Source organism: Brachyistius frenatus, unplaced genomic scaffold (genome assembly GCF_029030835.1).
Source record: "Brachyistius frenatus isolate BFR_SWC_R1_liver_20210118 unplaced genomic scaffold, ASM2903083v1 Contig_159, whole genome shotgun sequence".
Classification (NCBI taxonomy): domain Eukaryota; kingdom Metazoa; phylum Chordata; class Actinopteri; family Embiotocidae; genus Brachyistius; species Brachyistius frenatus.
The window spans coordinates 677,795-699,350 of record NW_027210758.1 but is presented as its reverse complement, the minus strand read 5'-3'; the positions used below and the strand labels follow the sequence as shown (position 1 = coordinate 699,350).

Below are 21,556 nucleotides of genomic sequence, written 5' to 3'. Positions count from 1 at the left end.
TGACACATTAATTCATATTTCAGCTGTAAACAAATCAGGCCGGACGCTGTGTTCATGAGCGATGTTTAAAATGAATAGTCAAATCACCGGTCGCTCAAACAAATGTTGGTGTATTTAAAAGCATATTCAACACTGCGATCGCCCGAAGTACCGAAGACGAAGAAATCGATCCTAGAATTTAGTTTGAAGATCGTTTCATGATGTTTAAAACTTGTTTTAGTGAACACATTTAAAATATGGAAGTAGAAATATCCACTCTTATTTAATTCCTCCAAATTGCTTTTTTTTTTTTCAAAGTCCATAAGTCTTAATTGACCCTTTCAAAATAAAAGTGTGTTGTGCTGCAGGATGTTTATGGGTCATTGACTCGACGTCCATGTAAATTATTGAGAGTCAGTAAATAAAACGCTAAAACGCCTCCTATGGAAATGAAGACCATGAAAATCTGTTCGGAACAAAAGAGATCTTTAACTAAACCACATTTAACCGGTTTTAATTTGGATTTATTGTCAAGTTGATTGATCCTTTATTAAAATCATCAAATTTAAATCTCTAAAGTAAAAACCATCAGTTTTTTCCTCCGGTGTAAACAGACCTTTCGAGGGCGCTGTTGTCTTTAGATTTCACATGTATAAAGATAAAAGTTATATAAAGTAAAAATACATATGATGATATTATAACGAAATAATCCCGGACAATAAAAAATAAAAGCCGAGCTGCAGAACATCGGAAATGTAATTTATCGACTGACATTGATTGTTGTGACACTAAAGTGAATGATTCTTCATATTTACTTTTTTCATTCATTTTTTTTTTTTTGGTTCATTAAACATACGAATATTGTGATAAGTGGCCGTTAATATCTTAATGTCCGCTTAGTCCCCAAAAATATTCATTTTTGCTGTCAAGTACAACAACGAAATTCAAGAGCTTTGAAACCAAGAAACATTTGGCATTTTAGTTTTTTTACGCCTTATTGCGATGCTGTCCTCTAGTGGACTGGGGGACGTATTATAGTGTGACACCAGTAAACAGATTGTTTCTCGCTTCTTTCATTGTCTGAACAAGGAGGAAAAAAATGTCATCGTTGCGCTTCGGGAAAAAAAGACAAAGTTAAAGAAATTCTCTCCACTCTCATGAATCTAATTACTAAAATAGTATAAATTAAAGCCTTTTTATCGGTCTTTGTCTTCGAGTAACGCCATTGAAAACCCGGTAAACAACCGTGTTCACTCCCAAACACACAGTAAGAAGTGTCTTTTTGCTCCTCCTCCTGCTGCAGGTAAAACAGATTTGAATACAAATCAAGTTATTTGAATAAGTGCAGGCATTTTCCATCTGCAGCGTCGGTCGACAGAAAACATGGACTAACGCTGGCAGGACGAGGACGAGGACGAAGACGAGGACGAGGACGAAGCTCCGATTCCTCCGAGTTTCATCCGACAAGAAAAAAACCCACATGAAATAAAAACCTGTTTCTGATGCGCAAAATTAAAATCTAAATTAAAAACTGGGAACTTTTTCTAAATAAAAAAACAAGAGAAATCCTGAAAATTCAGCAGCGGATGAATGAATGTTTTTCGTCTCGGTATATATTTATAGCTATAAATAAATAATCACATGATAAATCAAAGCACTTCCTCACTTTGATGCCAAAACTCTGTTCATTGATTTGCAGCCTGCAGAAGTCCAATAAAACCGAGATCGTGTGTTTTAAAGTGACAGCTGATTCATATATCTTTTCCACCTTTATCGATAAAGTGTCAATCAGTGAACTCGTAAATATAAAGCTGAAATAATCGATCCGTAGAAAAGTTGTCACTTAAATCGCAAATTTTTTCGCAAAAACATTTTCAGTTTTCAGTTACTTTAAGCGTGAATTTCAGCTAAAAAAAGTTCACAAAGAATCTCGGAGCGTTTCTCCGTCGTGTTTGTTGTTTCCGATGTCTTCTCTGAGCTTCGCTGTCTGAATCCTGGTTTTGTTGATTCGGCAGAATTTGACTAAGAAAACCAGCAGGTCGTCCGCTAACAACATCGCCCTGACAGGTACGTCTTATTTAAACGTCCCCGTTTGAATGTAGATGTCGTCTTTTAAAAAAATTTAAAAAAAACAGTTTGATCTGGACCTTGTGGACTTAACAGTTTTGGGCCGAACCAGAATAATCAGATGAAAGAAGCTTTGGTCCAAAAACAAACGTGGTCTCAAGTTTCAAGGAAGTTGAGGCGGCACGTAATCGCTCCTTAAACAATGGAAAAAGGAATCATTTCTTTTTTTTAAAGAGCACACAGAGAGGGGATCGTATTTAACTGTAGTTTGGGACGAAGAACTTTGACAAAGACGTCAAAATTCAGCTTTAAAAATACATGAAAAATGCAGAAATTTATGATAAATTTCCCGAGAAGAAGCTACGTTCTGATCGTAACTCCATAATAATAATAATAATAATAATAATAATAATAAAGTGGCAACAAAATGAATCTCTTAAATTTTCTGCGATCGAATGTCAGGTATCGGGCTGTAAATATGTCGTACAAAATTCTTCAGTAAAATTGCAGCGTGAAACACAAAAAAACAAAAACAATCAAATGTTTAAAAATGGAACAAAAATATGAAAGTTGGTTTCAAACTTTGGAAAACGAAACTGTTGGACACGTGTTCATTTTTGATCCACTGGTGTCAGTCGGGGAAAACTCGAGGGACAAATTCGAGAGTCATCTTCTGGCTGCTTTTTAACATTCACGTCCAAAATTTAATATCAAAAGTCGTGGATTTAATTTCACTCTCGAGGCAACGGGCCGCGGTGGATTAAAAATATCGTTGTTTTTTTTTTATTGTCAGTGAAAGTCAACAAGTGAAGCTTAAAGGTCAAAACACACGAACACAGAGGTGGAACAAAAACGGGGGGTACAGGAAACACACACACACACAAACACGTACATCTAGCGTTGTGAGGACCCTCGATGACATCGTGTACTACCAGGACACCAAACCTGAATCCAAACTGATTCACACCTGAACCAGAAAAAAACCACAAAAAAAACAGCTCTGGACCCTCAAACAAGGACTCTGACGGTCCGGACACACGATGTCCTCACGAGGTCAACACCCAGCCCGGTCCCCACAAAGACACATAAACCAGCCCACACACACACACACACTGGTAGTGGAAATCTCTCTTGGACATGCTGGGTACGACTTCCTCTTCCTGCCATACAATCAACCGCTTTCAAAGGTTTTATTCTGAGATGAACGACGTCACACCGAACGTCTCGGGAGAAAAAAAAACTTGTAATAGACGTGTTTTATCGCTGCCGATTTAAAAAAAAGAAATGGTACAACATAAAAAATTTAAAAAAAAACTCGTACAATTTAACATCAATGAGCTTTAGTTGGTTGTTACAGCTCATTTTTTTACTTGTGGTTTTATTACCGTGACACAAAATGTATTAAATAAAAAAAAAACACTTGACTTAAGTTCACAACCGTAATAAAAAAATGACGCCTTATTTAATTTCGACGCTAACTTAAGCGTTTAATTTGGAATATCGTAAAATGTCGAACTATCAGCAACGGAAACGCACGATGCTAACGTAGTCGGGGTTAAAATAATACTTCAGAAAACAACTCTACGGTTTGGTTTCCTGACAATAGTTTAATCCGTTTGATGTATTTGGCTAGTTTATAAAATGTATTGAGTGTTTTTTTGGGTGGTTGTTTTCCCCTTTGTGTGCTTATGAATACATTTCAGCGGTATTCGGTAGCCGGTACCGAGACGGCCCCTCGTTCGGACCCGTCGTTGCTGAAACGTTCTGCTCAGAAAAGCGGAAGCTACGGTTGTTAGCTTAGCTCGCTAACATTTAGCATTTAATCCCCTCCAGTAATCAATTTAAGCGATCGATGTCGGGGACGACTGTGGACGACTGGGGGTTATTTTACAGAAAGGTTCTGAAGGTTCTGAGAGGAACGCCAGGACCCGGGAGTTATCGAACGGGGCGACTCCATACCGGCCTCCGAACAACACGCCGAGGTCAAGTCCACCCAGCCGCCAGGGGGTCGAGTGAAGGTCGCGGGGGTCATCGGGGGTCAGACCAGAAATGGTTTTTAACAACACCTGTCCTGAAGTCCAACAACAACAGCTGGTACCCGGCCCGAGTCCGTTTTTGGGTCACTGAGTTTCTTCGGGTTTTCTGGACTAAAATAAGTCGAGTGTTTGGACTGAAGAGCGAGTGTTAAGCTCCGCCCACTTTCTCTTCGAGGAACAACTGATAGAAAAACAACGTCGATATAACCGTTGACGGACGCCGAGTTTGATAAATGAACCAGAGGATCAAAATCAACATCATTAAAAACACCGACTTTTTTTTTTTAGAAGCTGGAATTTGTCATTTTTCAAGTAATTTTCACAAAATAGAAACACAAAAAAATAAAAGCACAAAAAAACCTATTTTATAAAATGTGACTTTAATTCCAAACTTTTTGGGGGAGTTATAAAAAGAGCTTCTCGTTCCTATCGAGTCTCATACTGAATGAATTGAGAGTTTTTGAGTTGTGTATTTAAAATTTTATGTCGCAACATTACTGGATATTATTAACACGACTTATTTTAATAAAATCTATTACAACCGTTCACTTCAAACATCAGTTTGTTCACGTTTGCTTCGACACAAACTCACCTATATATTAATAAACTACTTAACTATTCATTCGTAAATTTATTGTTTACTTTATAGTTGTTTTTTTTTAACAACTTAAAACTTTGAGATTGAGTCCAACAGTTCAGTCTTATATTCTGAGTTATTATTAAATGAAACTATAACTCTAATTTCTTTCATACCTCCAGGACGGTAAAGTGAGAATGAAACTTCAGGAATATTTTTTGAAACCAGTCTCGTGATTTTAGTTCAGTGAAATCAAACCTTTAATCAAAAAACCAAAAACAACAACAACAAAAAAAAACCCTCCGTATCAGATGTTGAAGTTATCAGGAAACCAGAAGAACTCACCCCAGCGTGCTGATGAAGCCGTTCACGGATCCCTCCGCGTACAGAGACACGATGTCTCCGATGTGGAGGAAGCTGGACGCGGAGTCCGACATCCTGCAGCTCGCTGGTCCGGTCTCCGGCGCGCTGGAGGAACCCGCAGGTGGCCGAACCGAACTTCAGCTGGAGGGGGGGTGCTGGAGGGGGGGCACGAGAGTTCACGACCCGCTTCGGTCCTTCACGGTCTCACCGCCGGGTCTGCATGAGTTCGGGTTGAGGAGGTCCGCAGAGTGAGGAAGAGGAGTCCCGCAGAGTGAGGAAGAGGAGTCCCGCAGAGTGAGGAAGAGGAGTCCCGCAACAGAGTTTACACGGAGAGACTCGTCCTGCAGATTGAAGTGTGCAACACTGAGGTGGAGACACTTCACACGGCCACGCGCCGCGCGCTCCCGCCGCAGGGTGTGTGTGTGTGTGTTTGGAAGCCTGCACGCGCGCGCTCACTCCCTCCGAAGACTTCGGTATTATAAAAACCAGGAAGTAAGTCGAGGTGTTGATAAGTGAGAGAAAGACTGCCGCGAGGACACACACACACACGCACGCACACGCACGCACACAAAAAAACACACACGAGCAGTACCGCGCGCACGCATGCATGCCTCCAGGACACGTGCACGTGTTCACCACAACAAACAAGTTAAGCACATATTTTCAGAAATGAGATACCTCCCCCCCCCACACACTCCCACCCAGTTCAATGACGCGCTCCAGGACACCAACATCAGGTTTTTCGTTGCGTTCAAAACATTCATCACCACAAACAACAGGAAGCTAAAGACAAAACCTTCTGTTAGATGGACCATGATCGCTTTTTTTATACTTTAAAAACGAGCTGAAAATATCTGAACAATAAAGACAAAAAAACTTCTGAGGGTTCTGAAAAAGTGACACCAAAGTGCCTTAAAACTGTAGTACCGCTGAGGACCACTAGGAGCCGTCTCCATAGACTCCATCTGTAGTACCGCTGAGGACCACTAGGAGCTGTCTCCATAGACTCCATCTGTAGTACCGCTGAGGACCACTAGGAGCTGTCTCCATAGACTCCATCTGTAATACCGCTGAGGACCACTAGGAGCTGTCTCCATAGACTCCATCTGTAATACCGCTGAGGACCACTAGGAGCTGTCTCCATAGACTCCATCTGTAATACCGCTGAGGACCACTAGGAGCTGTCTCCATAGACTCCATCTGTAATACCGCTGAGGACCACTAGGAGCTGTCTCCATAGACTCCATCTGTAATACCGCTGAGGACCACTAGGAGCTGTCTCCATAGACTCCATCTGTAATACCGCTGAGGACCACTAGGAGCTGTCTCCATAGACTCCATCTGTAATACCGCTGAGGACCACTAGGAGCTGTCTCCATAGACTCCATCTGTAGTACCGCTGAGGACCACTAGGAGCTGTCTCCATAGACTCCATCTGTAATACCGCTGAAGACCACTAGGAGCTGTCTCCGATAGTCAGTAAATATATTTCCAGTCATCATGGAGTCATTAGATTAAGTCCCTTCCTTCTGGAAAGAATGAATCATTCATTACATATTAGGACTCAGATGCTGATATGTTTTGAAGGGGCGGAGCTAGTTTGATTGACAGGCATGTTTGTGGAATAGGTGGGCGGGGCATAGAGTCAAGATCCACAGCTCTCTCCTCCCAAATATGGTCGCTTCTGGCTCAGAACATGCAAATTCATGAAAAATGTGCGTATTCGGAGTGGCAATATTTTTCTTTCAGAGAGGTTTTTATGGTGCATCTGCTTACATGGTCAATAACAAGCTCCTCCCACTGCGACTAGCCCCTCCCCCAGTGCTGACATCATAATAGTGCCCCAGAGCCATTTCAGGCTGAAAACTGTCCACGTCTTGCTATGAAATATTTTTAAGGCGCATAAATACAGAACTTGAAGTTTCGTTGGTTCACAACTTAAGACGAACCAACTTTTACTCCCTCCCCCCTCCCCCTCCCTAACAAAATGGCGGCCAGTCAGCCACCTCGTCAAATACCGAACTCGCAACTTCGGAAACAGGTTAAAATCAGCAATTTAGCGCTCGGAAAAGGGTTTTAAGTCAGATGGTTACGGGAGTCCGGAAACTAAACTAAAATAAAAACATTTTCATCTCTGGGAAATGTTTTTCGTGTACGCGTCACGAAGGCATTTTTTTCATACAGATTAAAAAAAAAAAAAAAAAAAAGTACGTTTAATTTCCCCAAATTGTAAAACTGTAAATCTCAAAAAAAAAAAAAAACTAAAGTTATTAAAAGACTTTTTTTTTTTTTTTCTGTTATGGATCAAAACTCTTGAATTAATTTTCACTGGAACAAAACAGAAATTCGCATCAACTCCAGAATACGAACCGATGTTTCAAAGCAGATTAATTCGTGGTTGTCGTGGTGAACCTCAAGTTTTGCATAAGAAGAAGAAGAAGAAGAGGAAGAAGAAGAGGAAGAAGAAGAGGAAGAAGAAGGTTTTTAACCCCTCAGATGTGGCAGGAGTCACGCTGACTGGACTTCCTGTTTCTGCTGTGAAAGCAGCAGCCGGCTGTCTGACACACTTTAGCATCACGTACGCACCAGGACGAGGACCAGATCTGGTTTCAGGGATCCAGGATCTGATTCACATCAACAGAAGAGACTGATTCCATCAGCAGACAACCATTTGAACTCCATGTTGTTTCCCTGAAGTCTGACAAAGCTAACAAACAGGTAAACAGGTAAACAAGTTAGCAACCAGCTAATAAACAGCTTATTTCGCAAAAAAACAAACAAATTACAGCAGATATGAACAAACTTCACAATTTGTGTTTAACTTCAATTATTTAAAGCGTAGAAACCAAGTTCTATCAAGTTCTGTTTTGCCGAAGCAGACGATATATCACAACTACAAGAAGGAAGTTTATAAAAACCTAAAAAAAATATAAATATTAATCTGAACACAGAATTCAAAACGAATCGAAGCTAACGAGGTTTAGTTCGCAGAATCTACCGGCTGGCAGGACGCAAAGCTAACATCGTTAATACGAATGTTTCATTAAACACATTTTACAAGTTTTTCCAAAAAGCCTTGTTCTGATATTAATTATATGTTCTAACAAAACAAAACAAAAAAAACTCGTGTACGATGCGGAACCACAAAAAATCTGAAGGTAGCGATAACGTGGGAAGATCAAATTTACAGGAAGTTACTTATAACAGTTAAATAAATTCTGTTTTTACGCGACGATATCTGCAGTAAAAAAAAAAAAGATCCACCATCATATCTCAGTATTTGTGTTTCTAGCTGGTAAAAGTTCACTTGAAGACACGATGAAGCTTCTGTCAAAGTTTCAGGAGATAAATCTGCAGAGTTCCTGAGCATCAGGCGGGTTCATGTGTGTGTGTGTGTGTGTGTTGTGTGTGTGTGTGTGTGTGTGTGTGTGTGTGTGTGTGTGTGTGACATAGTTGTGTTTACCTTTTGAAGTGATGTAGGCCGGGCCGGCTGGACGCTCGGAGGATGGACAGATTTAGAAAAAGACAGCTGTCTAAATAGGGAGAAGATCTAAATAAATATATATTTATTTATTTTGTTTAAAATCTGAACTTGAAAAGAAGCCACATTTCTCTCCTCCGGAGGTTTCAGACCCGGACGAGGCCGCGAAACTGGAGCGAGGAGTCCAAAATAAACAAGTCGATAACGTGCTAAAGAAGGAAAGTTTAGAAGAATCAGAGGTTTTGCTTTTTTTATTGGTGTTTTCTTTAGACAGGAATTCACAGAAACCTCGAGGTCTGGAGCGAAGGTTCGGTTTTTGGAACAAAAACAAAAACACAACGCACGTTTTAACTATTTTATTCTTTTATTTTGAAAGTTTTGAAATGAAGCATCAAAGCCAGAACGGGACGAAGTAACGCCAACTGTGCTCTGATTGGTCGACCTTAAAAGGGGAAGAGGAGGAAGTTAACGTTGAAAACGTCGTTTTTTTAGGTTTGGCCTCGTCCGGGTTCTGTCGCCTCGGTCGGGTTCTGGGTAAGTTACCGAAGGTCGGCGTCGGCGGTACTCGAATCCTAGGATCCCCCAAACTTTTTGAAATCGTTGCTCCGCCCCCTGATTATGACGGGAAACACCGAAGTCGAGCGTCGTACCGGACCGACCGCTTTCGGCCGCTCGTACCTGCGATCTCGTTCTTTCGGTCACGACCCCAAAGATCGTCGGTGAGGGTCCGAACGTAGATCGACTGGTTCCAAAAAAAACAAAAACAACGAGAACCTCCCGAAGAACCCGGTCGTAGAACCTTCTACGAGTCCGGAACAGACGAAACACGGCGTTCAGAAGATAAAGATTCTCCTTCATAAACATCTGTCGGTAAAATGCCGGAAACATTTTTTGACCCGCAGACTGGTGTCGCGTCTCCATGACGACAGTGATTTCGATGACGACTGATTTGGGCTAAATCGCCCCGGTTCAGACGGACAGAGTGTTTTTATGTCGAAGACGATCTCCAACCAAAACACGTCCGTCGGCTCCGGAGATTTAGATCGGATTTAAGAGAACGGAGGAATTTCACGCTCTGTTGTTTCACACCGGACATTTTCCACCGACTTTCTCTGCCATATAAGGAGTGTGTGTGTGTGTGTGTGTGTGTGTGTGTGTGTGTGTGTGTGTGTGTGTGTGTGTGTGTGTGTGTGTGTGTGTGTGTGACCCCTGCTGCCCTCCATGTCTCTCCAGCCTTATATAGAGCTGCAGCAGCAGAGCCTCAGCAGAACCTCGACCCACCTGACCGACGCACTGAGGACCTGTCAATCAAACAGTTCGGTGACACATCAGGTGATTCGTGAACAAAGCGGTTCGGACCGAGTTCACATACGTGACTCTCTCTGCAGCAGCCGTTATATAAATAGAAGATAATTTCATTAATTAGAAAACCGCAGGAGGAGATGATGTAATGAGTGTGTGTGTGTGTGTGTGTGTGTGTGTGTGTGTGTGTGTGTGTGTGTGTGTGTGTGTGTGTGTGTGTGTGTGTGTGTGTGTGTGTGTGTGTGGTCGGGTCAGACAGGAAGTGATGTAGATGTCTAATCAATAAAAATGTTCCAGATGCGTATTTTCTGTTTCTTGAAGGAGGAGGCGGAGTTAAACTGACCGACATAGGAGGCGGAGTTAAAGTTAAAATGACTATTATTATTCGGACACTGCCCCGGTGCATCATGGGAGAACACCTCAAACACACACACACACACACACACACACACACACACACACACACACACACACACACACACACACACACACACACACACACACACACACACACACACCTGTCATTCACTGTAAACGTGAACAGCGGCTCTCACATGTTCACACGTGACCTCAGTTCACGTTCGTGTTCATGTTTTTCCTCCTGAAGACGTCTGAGAAGGAAAAAAATAAAAATAAAAGTTGAAAATAAAAGTTTAATCATTTCACAGCAGCAGAGCATCATGGGGAAAAAAATTCTTAGATATTAATAGAGACTTCATCACAAATTAGAGTGTTTTGTTCTTTGGACTCAAAAAGTAAAAACAGTTTTAGATCAAAATGATTCTGAGCTTCTATAGACGACAGACAAAATTAGAAATCACCAACTTCTTCTTATTGGTTCAGAACCGGAGGTCCAGTCAGAGCCTCCAACCCGACCCGGTTCAGGATCCAGCAGGTTCAGATAGATGGATAGATGGATGGAGGTCGAATCCGTCAGTCGGCCTCACTGATGCAGAGCAGCACCGACCTCTGCTGGCAGAAAACCTGAACCGCAGGTCGTCGTGGAATAAATAATATCTGAATGTAATTAGAATAATAAAATAAATAAATAAACAGTTTCATCAGTATTCACAAATTTAGTCATTAGAAAATCTAAAGAAAGTACAAAGTACAAATGAAAAAAATAAGTAATAAGTAAAAGTCCTGCATTCAGAAGTATTTCCTGTAAAATGTACTGAAAGAATAAAAAAATAAAGTCTTTAAGAGTCCTCAAAGATGATTCATTATTTAAAACTTCTTTTAATTTTGCTGTTTGTTGTCGGACCAGCGGGAGGAAGTCACGAGATAACAATTACATTTCAAAATAAAAGCACGATTATTATGATTATATTCTTTCCAGTGAAAAGCTTCGCTCTTCTATCTTTTAGTGGACGCACCAGCAGGGGGCAGCAGAGCGTGGGGGGCCGGGGGGCTTTAAAAATGAGCGAGAGCCCCCCCCAAAAAAAAAAAAAAGGACCAGAAGAAAGTGTGCATGCGTGTCCGTGCAGACAAATGTGTGCGTTTGTGCGGGTGCCAGCCTCGTTTGTATGCCTGTGTGTCGTCCGGACAAAAGCTCCATCCAGCCGTGCTGCAGAGGGCTGCTGGTTCCCAGAGACCCTCCGAGACCCTCCGAGACACCTCCGAGAGCTCCAGGACGCCCAGTCAGCCGCGCCGCCCGCAGCCCACACACAGCAGCCCCGACGCGGACGCGGACACGGACCCTCCCCCCTCCCTTCCTCCTCCGTCCTCCGCCCGGAGCTCCGAGACGACACGGACCGCCGATGGACGGGAAAACCGCAGCGGAGTCTTAACGTGGGAAAAGTTCGAAGAGGAGAGAAGAGAAGAGGAAACCTTCATCCTGTCGGGACCAAAACTTCCTCCTCACAACAGGCTTTCTTCACAATTTGGAAACTTTCGTAAACTTTTGGTATTTTTTCCAAGTAAACAAGAAATCATTTTTAGATCATTTTTTCTGGAGTCGTCGTCTTTTTCATTGATTTTTTTTTTCATTTTAGGAGATCAGTTATCACTGAAAGGTTTCAGAAACTCTTCCAACTTCCCGCTGATCGTTTGGAGTTTTTTTGTTTTTTTTGTGGACTTTCTCGGACCGTTGCTGGAGTTTTATTGAATTCTTCTAGCTGAACATTTCTGGTCCGACGGGAGATTTCACACAAAGTTCTGCATCATGGATCCGTCGGTCGGTTTGTTTCTGTGTCTGTTCGTCTCGCTGACGTTGGCCGACGCCAAGAACGTCGAGCAGCACGAAGGTCGACAGGCGAACGTCGACAAGCCGCCGTCCTCTCCGGTCAAACTGGAGGCCCTTCGGACCGGCAAGCAGGTCAAAGCTCAGGGCGACCGGAGCCCGTCTCTCCCCGAGATGCTGGACCTGGACCTGGACCGGAACCGGCGCCAGGCCCGCGGCGCCGACGAGGACGAGCAGCAGTCCACCTTCGGCCACTCCTTCGAGAACGAGTGGGTGACGGCGCCGCAGGTCACCGAGTTCGACAACGGGACGAGGGTCACGGCGGGGAACGGTGACCGCGACGACCGCAACCACGGTCTCCACGGCAACGCCTCCGACCGCGAACGCGACGCCCCGGGACTCTTCAACCCCTTCTACCCGCTGGCCGAGGGCTCGTACGCGGCCTACGCCGTGCTGTTCCTGGCCGGCCTGGTGCTGGCGGTGGGCGTGGTCGGCAACATGGCGGTCATCTGCATCGTCTGGAACAACTACTACATGAGGTCCTCCTGGAACTACCTGCTGGCCACCATGGCCTTCTGGGACTTCCTGGTCCTGGTGCTCTGCCTCCCCGTGGTGGTCCTCAACCAGCTCTCCCACAGGAGGATCTTGGGTGACATCACCTGCCGCATGGTGCCGTATATGGAGGTGGGTGGGGCTTACGTGTTTTTTTTCATACTCAGAGGTGTGCCGGCCAACGTTTAGGACCCGTAGGTGGCGCTACGGGAGGTCTCAGGGTTTTAACCTCCGGGGACGCGAGTGTGTCGTCGGACATGAGGAAAGGTCAGAGGTCAACAGAGGGCGATAATTAAGAGCTCAGTTTACCGGCTGGTTATTCTAGAGATTGATCAACCGGAGATGTTTGAGAAGGTTGTTTATCTGAAGGTTTGTTCGGAGTCCTGAAAGACTCTTTAATAACCTGGATTGAAACAAATCTGGATGTTTCATGATAAAGAAGATTTTTTAATCCAGGTCCCAGGTTGTAACTCTGAATCCGAACCTGAACAGAAATATTTTTCATTGCCGATTCTGTTCGATCAGACGTGAGTACTTCAAACGACCTTCTGGGTTTCATTATCACCTGTTAATTAAACGTCTAGAGAAACTAGCGGTTACCAAGGAGACCTGACTGGATGCTGAGGAGGAAACTAGCGGTTACCAAGGAGACCTGACTGGATGCTGAGGAGGAAACTAGCAGTTACCAAGGAGACCTGACTGGATGCTGAGGAGCACAAACTGGAGCTAACGGAGCCTCCAAGTCACAAATAATAATAATAATAATAATAAAAACTAGAAGTGCTCTCAGAGTGCAGACGTTTTATCAGGTCGACTCTTGTCCGATATATTAATCTGCATCTTTCTGGATATTTTTCCGAGACTATGAGAATGGTGTTAAAATAGTTTTGTAGCTGTTGTTACTGTTTTCTGGTTTCTGTACCAAGTTTGAGGCCGATGCTGATCTTTTATTGGGAGCCGGTTGCCACGGTAACCGGTGGCAGTGCCCGCCGGAGAGCATCCCGCTGCTGCTTTCATGGTTTGACAGGAACAAATTTAGGGGTGAAAAGTTGCGTGTATGATCTGGCGGCCATGTTGGAGGCCCCGACCTCCCGGCGTGTTTGTGGTCCAACTGGACGGACGTGATTGGTCAAGACGGCTTTAGAGGGAGGTGACAGCGTCTCCCTGCTTCCAGGCATTGTGCTAAGCTAGGCTAAACACTCACTCTGGTAGAACTGAGGAGTTTCCATGGTGACCGTGGAAATGGATTTCTTGGATATTATCTATTGGATGTAGGACAGATTAAAAGTTGGGACTCTGTGTAAAATGTAAATAAAAACAATGTGATTATTTGTAAATTCCATAAACTAATATTTAATATAAAACAGACCAAAAAACAACATGTTGAAAATGAGAAATTGTTATTGTTTTATGTAAAATATCTGCTCATGTTGAATTTGATGGCAGCAACACGTCTCAAAAAACAACTGGTGGGACATCTGACAAATAATTAGGTTCCCATGGCAACAGATCAGTAACATGATTGGGAATATCTGGAAAAATCTCTGAACACGAGGGACAAGGCTGAAAACCAATATTGGATGGTGGTGATCTTCGGGCCCTCAGGCAGCACTGCATTAAAAACACACTATTCTGTAGTGGAAATCACTGCATGGGCTCAGGAACACTTCTGAAAACCAATTTAAAATGAGCAGATATTTTTCATGAATTACAAATTTCTCAGTTTCAATGTCTGATATGTTGTCTTTGGTCTATTTGCAAATTAAATATGAGTTTACATATTTATATTTACAGAACACAAGAAAGTTGATTTTTCAACTTCTAATCTTTCTCTTCTCTCGTCTACTGAAGTCAAACAAATAATTTTACTGATCGCTGCCAAAAAGAGTCAAAGATGTTTCTGTGCTGAACTTCAGCCAGGACTTGTTTTAATTAAAATGATCTCAACAGTTTAAAGAACTTCCATAGACGTGAATATGAACATATGAACAACACAATCATCAACGTTCACATAGATCACCGGTTTCAACTTTCTGAGTAGGACCCTTCTCAGTTGATATTTGTTTTACCTCTTGTTGATCCGATTTTTAAAACAACTTTTTATTGGGGTTCAAGAGAAGATCTGGGTTTGAGTAGAAAAAAAAAGACCTTTGTTTGTCATGGTTACAGAAATAAACGCGTGGTTAACGGGCATCGTTAAAAGAATCGGCGCCAATCAGTTTGAAACCAGAAAACAAACAGCGGCCTCTTGTGTTGGAAGTCCAGAGTCGACCCGTCCATCGACCCCGACCTCCTCCGACACCGGCTTTCTAACTTAACAGTTAAACTCCCGTCGTACTCAGTGCCGCCACTAGAGGGAGCTTTCACGCTAGAACGTAACTTACGATCGTAAAGAGCGGTTTAAACATAAAAAAGTCTCGTCCATCGACCCCGACCTCCTCCGACACCAACTCCTGTCACACTCAATGTCGCCACTAGAGGGAGCGTTCACGCTAGAACGTAACTTATGATTGTAAAGAGCGGTTTGAAGGTAAAAAAAAAAAGTCTTGACTTAATGGAGTTGACTTTTTTTTTTTTTTTTTTGGTCATCGTGGCTAGTTTTTACACCCCCCCATGTTGTCCTCGTCCTCCAGGTCGTGTCTCTGGGCATCACCTCCTTCACGCTGTGTGCTCTGGGCATCGACCGCTTCCACGCCGCCACCTCGTCGACGCAGCCGAAGGCGCGGCGGGTGGAGCGCTGCCGCTCGGTGCTGCTCAAGCTGCTGCTGGTGTGGCTCGCCGCCCTGCTGCTGTCCAGCCCCGAGATCTTCCTGTGGCAGCTGAGCCAGGCCGTGTCCCCGTCCACCGGCCGCCTGGTGGACTCCTGCACCATCACCCCGTCCTCCCCTCTGTCCCTCTACCTGCCCGACTCCCTCCACTCCCTGCTGCTCAGGTACCACCAGGTGAGACGCCGGTCCTCTTGTCCGTTATGTCCCACTTTAAATAGGAACGTGGACGAATATTTTGTCAAAGTCAGCAAAATCCGGCCCGGCTCCGCCCACCTGTCACTCAAAGCTGCAGTTTTTTTTCTGTGATTACAGTCTGGAAACCCTGTTAGCAATAATAAATCTGCTCAGCTACTCTGAAGGGGGCGGACCAATCGGAGACCAAGGGGGCGTGGCTAAGTGCGACGAAGTAGTTCCAACATCAGCTGCGGTGTTTCAGTGCGCAACATGCGGTAATGCGGTGGCCAGTGCTGATTGGTTAAAGACGGCTCCAGTAGTTTTCTACTGGTTAACTCGAGGTCTACGCCCGTGAAAGATGCAACAACTGGAAACCGTAGCAACCGCAGCGTGTTCAGACCAGATATTTACACGGTGGTCTAAATCCCTTCAAATAATTGTTCTACTTTTGGGTGAAACGCTGAGCTTGTCACTTTCTACCCAACCGTCCAATCCCAGTAAAGGAGGGGCGGGACAAAACGCGCTTAACCCTCGACACCGGTCTGCTGATTGCTCCGCCCCTTCGGAGCGGCTGAGCGAACGTTAATACGAACGGGGTTTCCCGACTCTAAACGCAGCGAAGAGAACTGAAGCTTTGAGCGACAGGTGGGCGGAGCCAAAGCTGGTGGAAGCCCAGACTGGCTCCGGAGGAAGGGAGGTTTCTCTGGGGTCTCTGACCCGGTCGGCCGTTTCCCGTCTCTCCTCCTCCAGGGTCGGATGTGGTGGAGCTTCGGCTGCTACTTCTGCCTCCCCGTCCTCTTCACCGTCCTCTGCCAGCTGGCCACCCGCAACGTCAACAGCGACTCCAGCGCCGCCCAGAAGCAGCGCGGCCACGACGACCGCTCGTCCAATCAGAAGCGCCAGCAGCACCAGCTGGTGGAGCGGCAGCTGAACTGCACGCTGCTGGCGCTGGCCGTCGTCTACGGGCTGTGCGCGCTGCCCGAGCACGTGTGCAACATCACGCTGGCCTACACGCACATCGCCGTCTCCGAGGACACGGCCGCCATGCTGGCGCTGTTGCATCACTTCCTGTTGTTCTTCAAGTCGTCGGTGACGCCGGTGCTGCTGCTGTGTCTGTGCAAGGTAGGTCGGAGGACGATTGAAACTGTTGGCGGGACCAATCTGGGGGGGGGGGACGGTTTTTCGGTGGGGGCAGGAAGTGATGTCGTTTTGTCCGTCTGTGTTTTTTCAGGCTCTCGGTCAGGCCTTCATGGACTGCTGCTGCTGCTGCTGCCAGGAGTGCCAGCCAACCGCGGCCCAGGGCTCGCCAAGCTCCGCCCAGGTCAAACTGAAGGGGGCCAATGAGACGTCCATCTTCTTCGACAAGGCTAAAGACGCGTCGGCCATCTTGTCCATCTCCAGCTAGAGTCCCCTCGTCAGCAGTCGACCGACCTCCTCGGCGTCCAATCGTCTCTTAGTTCTCGTTAACTCATCAGTCCGTTAGCTGTGACTCCGCCTCCTCCACCTCCTTCGTCCTCCATCTTTCCCTCAGAACACTCGTGGATCATCCATCATCTCTCAATCCGGTCCCTGTTTGTGCGAAAGCTCCTCCGTGGACCTCGGCGTCCTCCCCCCCCTCCTCCCATCCCCCACCCTCCAGCTTCCTGTCTGCGCAGGAAGTGATGTTTAACCCGTAGCGAGGTTAGAAAAGTTGCTGTACGCGCAACGACCAGCTGTTGTAAAAGCAGGAGCCTGTTTCAGGACTCTGAAAGGACTCGTCTCTCCAACCTCCCGCTGCCGTGTTCGTCCTGGACGCCTCACTTCTTTAGATCGACGCCGTGAACATCGACTTTTTATGTTTTACGGAAAAGTTAAAATTCACTAAATTAGAGAGCAACAGTTTAAAACGTGCGATTAACTCGGTGGAGAACAAAAAGGTTTGTCGATGTGATGCAGGGTTGGATGGTCAAGTTTGAAAGATTTAATTCATTCTTATTTAGCCAGTTTAAGAAAAAAAAAATCACGTGAAACAATCAAAAAACATTTTAGTTTTTAAATTACAGTTTGCTGGAAATTGAAACTGCTGCATCCCGATTCGGTGAAACAAATATTTCTGTTGCTGCCGAGGCAGAAATAATCCCGCAAAATAATTTCCGTGGAACCGGAGGTGGATATTTTTGGAGTTTTGAGCTCATCTGTACCTAAAATTTTACGGCTCAGGCAAACCTTTTATTTTATTTTGGAAAGATCACAAACTAAATCGAGACTAAATTTAAATCCTGTTGACAGCTGACGACAATAATTAAAACTCATTTACGATAACGGACAGCTGAAAAGGCCGAAAAAACGGATCGCATTATTGTAAAATACTGGAAAACGTGAGCGTGCTCGAACGCTCACCAACGACATTTAGTTCGACCAACAAAACTCTTTCGAGTAAGAATTCGGACACAAATTTTGAATATTTGAATATTTGAAGTCGCTATAATCTGCAAAATCATATACGTTCATATACATACACGTTCGAATCGGACGCTTCGAAAACACCAGAACCTGAAATCAGAACCCAGAAACCGGACGTATTTTTATTTAAGTCTCTAAACGATAAAATTTTACATGTTCTTTAATTATCGGAGTAAATTTTTGGCGATCAGATGCTAAAAAGATGAAAAAAAGAAATCCTCCGAAGGTTTTTAGTTCCACGTGCAGCCGAACGACGTTCTTACGTTCCCACCAGAACTTTTAATGTTTTAATGGATCGATTATTAGCGTAATCAGATGGGATTATTTCTGACCTCCACGCCGTGCGGCTCGAAAGGAGAATCTTTGTCGAAGGTTTATCTCTGTGACGGACGTGCTGCTTTTTAACGAAGCGACTTAATCTCTGAAACGAAAAGGAGATTGTGAAGACGGGAGAACGTGTTGAACCGGGAGGACTCGGACCGAGGAGGTTCCTCGCTCTGCAGGAAGTTAAAACTGTGTAGTTTTCAGAGTATTAATACGTTTAACTGTCCGACAACTAGAACAAACGAAGAAGCAGAAGATATGAACATAGCTTTGTTTTAACGCTAAATGTGTAACTAACGACATCTTTGTATGGACGACTAGCAGAATAGTGGGGTTTTTTTTTTTAATAATTGCTGCGATCAAACTGTTTTATTGTCGCAGAATTTTCTTTAAAACTTTTACGTAATTTGGGGCGTTTTAGTTGTTTGTGGTGAAATTGTGGGAGTCAAAAGAAAATTTTTAAAACATTTGATTTGTTTTTGTTTTTTATCACGACCCTGATTAAAAGGTTTCCTTATTTTGCGGAATAATCGCAGGAATTAAGCGAAAAAAATTGCTAGCTCTTTGTAAAATATGGAATTTGTGTTAATAACTTGTGATTTCCTGGCGGGACCGGACGAAGAAAGACGACGGATATGAGCGAAGATAAGACTTTCATTGTTGGGAGATTTCTTTGGTTTGAAATGGTCATTTCTGATTATTGAAGATTTTGTCTTTGGTTTTGCAAGAATCAACAGAAACGAAGTATTTTGCACGTAAATAAGGACTTGATGAAAGAATTCAGGCTAATCTGATAAATTTGTCAAAAAAACAGCAACGTTACCGAAACGGATTGAAAGTAATTGTCAGTTAACGGAACAAACGCCGAGTCAGTCCAGTAATTTGTCAAATAATTTGTGTCTTTCAAAAGTGACAGTGAAGCAGGTGAAGTTGGATATTATGGTTTGGTAATATATCCAATACTTAACAAATATCAAACCCCCCCCCCCCCCCGACACCCCTCCCCAGTTCGGAGATTAAAACCCAAAATATCGTAGCTTTCTTTGAACCACTTTGTGTCTTTCATGGATTCATTTTAAAATGCTGCAAAAAAAACAAACATTTTAATTTTTCCCATTTTCCCCTTCAGTTCATTAAACATATTTTCACAACTCCTTAACATTAAAACGGAAATGAAGATATATTTTTACTGTCTATTTTTGTGTCCTGTATAAAATGAGAACTGTCTGAACTGTCATTCTTCAAACGTCCACCAGAATGCGAACGCGTATTTTTTTTTTTCTCCGTGTCGTTGAAATTCAACAGAATGAAGAGTGAAAAAAAACAAGAAAATCCCAAACGTTGTTTTCGTCGGAGACAAAGAGGTCGTTTTTTTTGTTTGTTTAGACTCTTTTGATTTTCAAAAGAATTCAATTGTGACAAATTCATCTGATTTTACGTTCGATAAAATCAGCGATGGGAGTTTTTATTTTGGGTTTCTGTTGGGAACCAAATACGAGACGGTTTATGTATTTTGTTGCCGACATTTCATATGAAGCTTAATTAATCCGGGCTGATCAGACGTAAACATTGAATTGTTATTTTTTCCAATAGTTGACGTTTTGGCCCGTATTTATGCTCCATGACGCCAGGCTTTGTATCATATAAATTGTTATTACAAATAAGTCTACAATAAATTAACATATTCTTAAAACTCGGGTTGTTTGGTGTATTTGATTGTTATATTTTTTTAAGTTAAAGAACTGAACAGAAGTAACGAGACAGAACTGATTTCACTGTGATTTATGAGCTGTATCGTTCGCGACAATATCGCTGTAAATTGTAATCTGATTTAAAAAAATTCCTAACGATAATCCTGGAGATTTGTTGACGAGACGCTTTACGATGAACAACAACCGCGAGTTCGTTCGTTAGTCAACAAACTTCAAAATACGCTAGTTTCTACTGCATACTTGAAGGCAAACTATTGTATCTATGTGCACATATACGACTATAACACTTATATAGTCTCTTTTTCTTACAATGTAAAAGTACTTTTTTTGGTATTTTTATCAAGAATTTTCGTATCGCAAAAACGCTTTTAAGTTATCGCGAACTTCAGGATCCGTCCAACGAATTTTCTTTTGCACAAATCTTTACGGTTGGTTTCGTCTCCGTGGCGACCGTCGTGGGCATGTGTTGAATCTCCAATTTTTCTGGGAACACCTGAAAGGAATTCTTTTTAAAAACTTGACACGCTCGGATTCAAAACGTGAAACGAGTCGATTTTTGGTCATTTTGATCTCACAAAAAAAAAAAAAAAAAAATTCAGACATCGTGACAAAATTCAAACACGCATATCGAAACAGGAGAACGCCATGAAGTTGATGACATTTTATACCCCAAAAAAAAGCACAAAAAAAATGTTTTGCACGTTTAACGAGCTGCAACGTTGGAACGAGCCGCGATTCGAATACTCGGCAAATAATCTCAGCTCGAACTGGTCCGGACGTCGGCGACGGACCCACAAAGACGTTAAACTCGGTGTAAAATTTCACCCAGCGGAGGATTAAAAAGCTTTCAAACTAAACGTGGAGCCGTCGGTTTCGCGTTCGGGACAGATTTCGTTCAAACTTTTTGTCTTTTGAAGCGTAAACGGGTTGAACAGGAATCCTCTGAGAGTCCGACGCCGAGGAGGACTTTCCCCTCCGCGGGCCGCTGCTCTGCATATCAATGACCTCACTACTGTCCCGTCGCCATGGGATACCAGCTCAAATTCACACACACACACACACACACACACACACACACACACACACACACACACACACACACACACACACACACACAAACACACACATGGGGTTGTGTTAATCTAGAAACTCAAACTCTTCTAATCGGTGTGAGCCTCCCCCCTCCCCCCCCCCCGCCTTTACCCGGTTACCGCCGGCAACCCGTGTAGGGGATTTACAAATTTAAAGGGCCATTAACGCGTCACGTCGTTCGGAAGTTAGAGGATCGCGTTCAAACAACTTTTCCTCGACTCGCAAACACGACGAAAACATCTCGCGGGGACGAATTTCGATCCTCCGAGGAAGAAGTGAGCGAACGCCTCCAGAAGGGGGCGCTAGCCGAGTTCGAGTTTGATTTTTTTTCGCAGCTTTTCACACGGAGAATAAAATCTTCAACCGATCACGTGACGTATTTCAGGTGTTTTCTGAGTTTCCATCTCTGTCGGCAGTTTAAAAGAAAGTAAACAAAAACAAATTCTAACGACATTTTTGTAGTTTTCTTTCTTCGGTGGAACTTTAAATATTTTAAAACCAGCTG

At 43.7% G+C, this 21,556-nt stretch overlaps 2 protein-coding genes across 3 annotated transcripts in view; one reads left to right on the top strand and one right to left on the bottom strand.

Annotated features, from left to right (window-relative positions):
* itpr3 (inositol 1,4,5-trisphosphate receptor, type 3) overlaps positions 1-5,310 on the bottom strand; it is a 43,785-nt gene extending 38,475 nt beyond the window's left edge. For both annotated transcript variants that reach the window (XM_069716544.1, XM_069716545.1), the window contains exon 1: positions 5,005-5,310. In XM_069716544.1, the coding sequence (XP_069572645.1) occupies positions 5,005-5,096 (92 nt within the window). In that variant the 5' untranslated portion in view covers positions 5,097-5,310. The remainder of the gene's footprint in view (positions 1-5,004) is intronic.
* Positions 5,311-11,345: 6,035 nt separating this feature from the next.
* LOC138631533 (G-protein coupled receptor 37-like 1) lies at positions 11,346-19,940 on the top strand. Its single transcript, XM_069716535.1, has 4 exons — positions 11,346-12,671; positions 15,173-15,481; positions 16,232-16,603; positions 16,713-19,940. The coding sequence occupies exons 1-4, from the start codon at positions 11,970-11,972 to the stop codon at positions 16,884-16,886; spliced, it is 1,557 nt and encodes a 518-aa protein (XP_069572636.1). The 5' UTR covers positions 11,346-11,969; the 3' UTR covers positions 16,887-19,940.
* Positions 19,941-21,556: the final 1,616 nt, after the last annotated feature.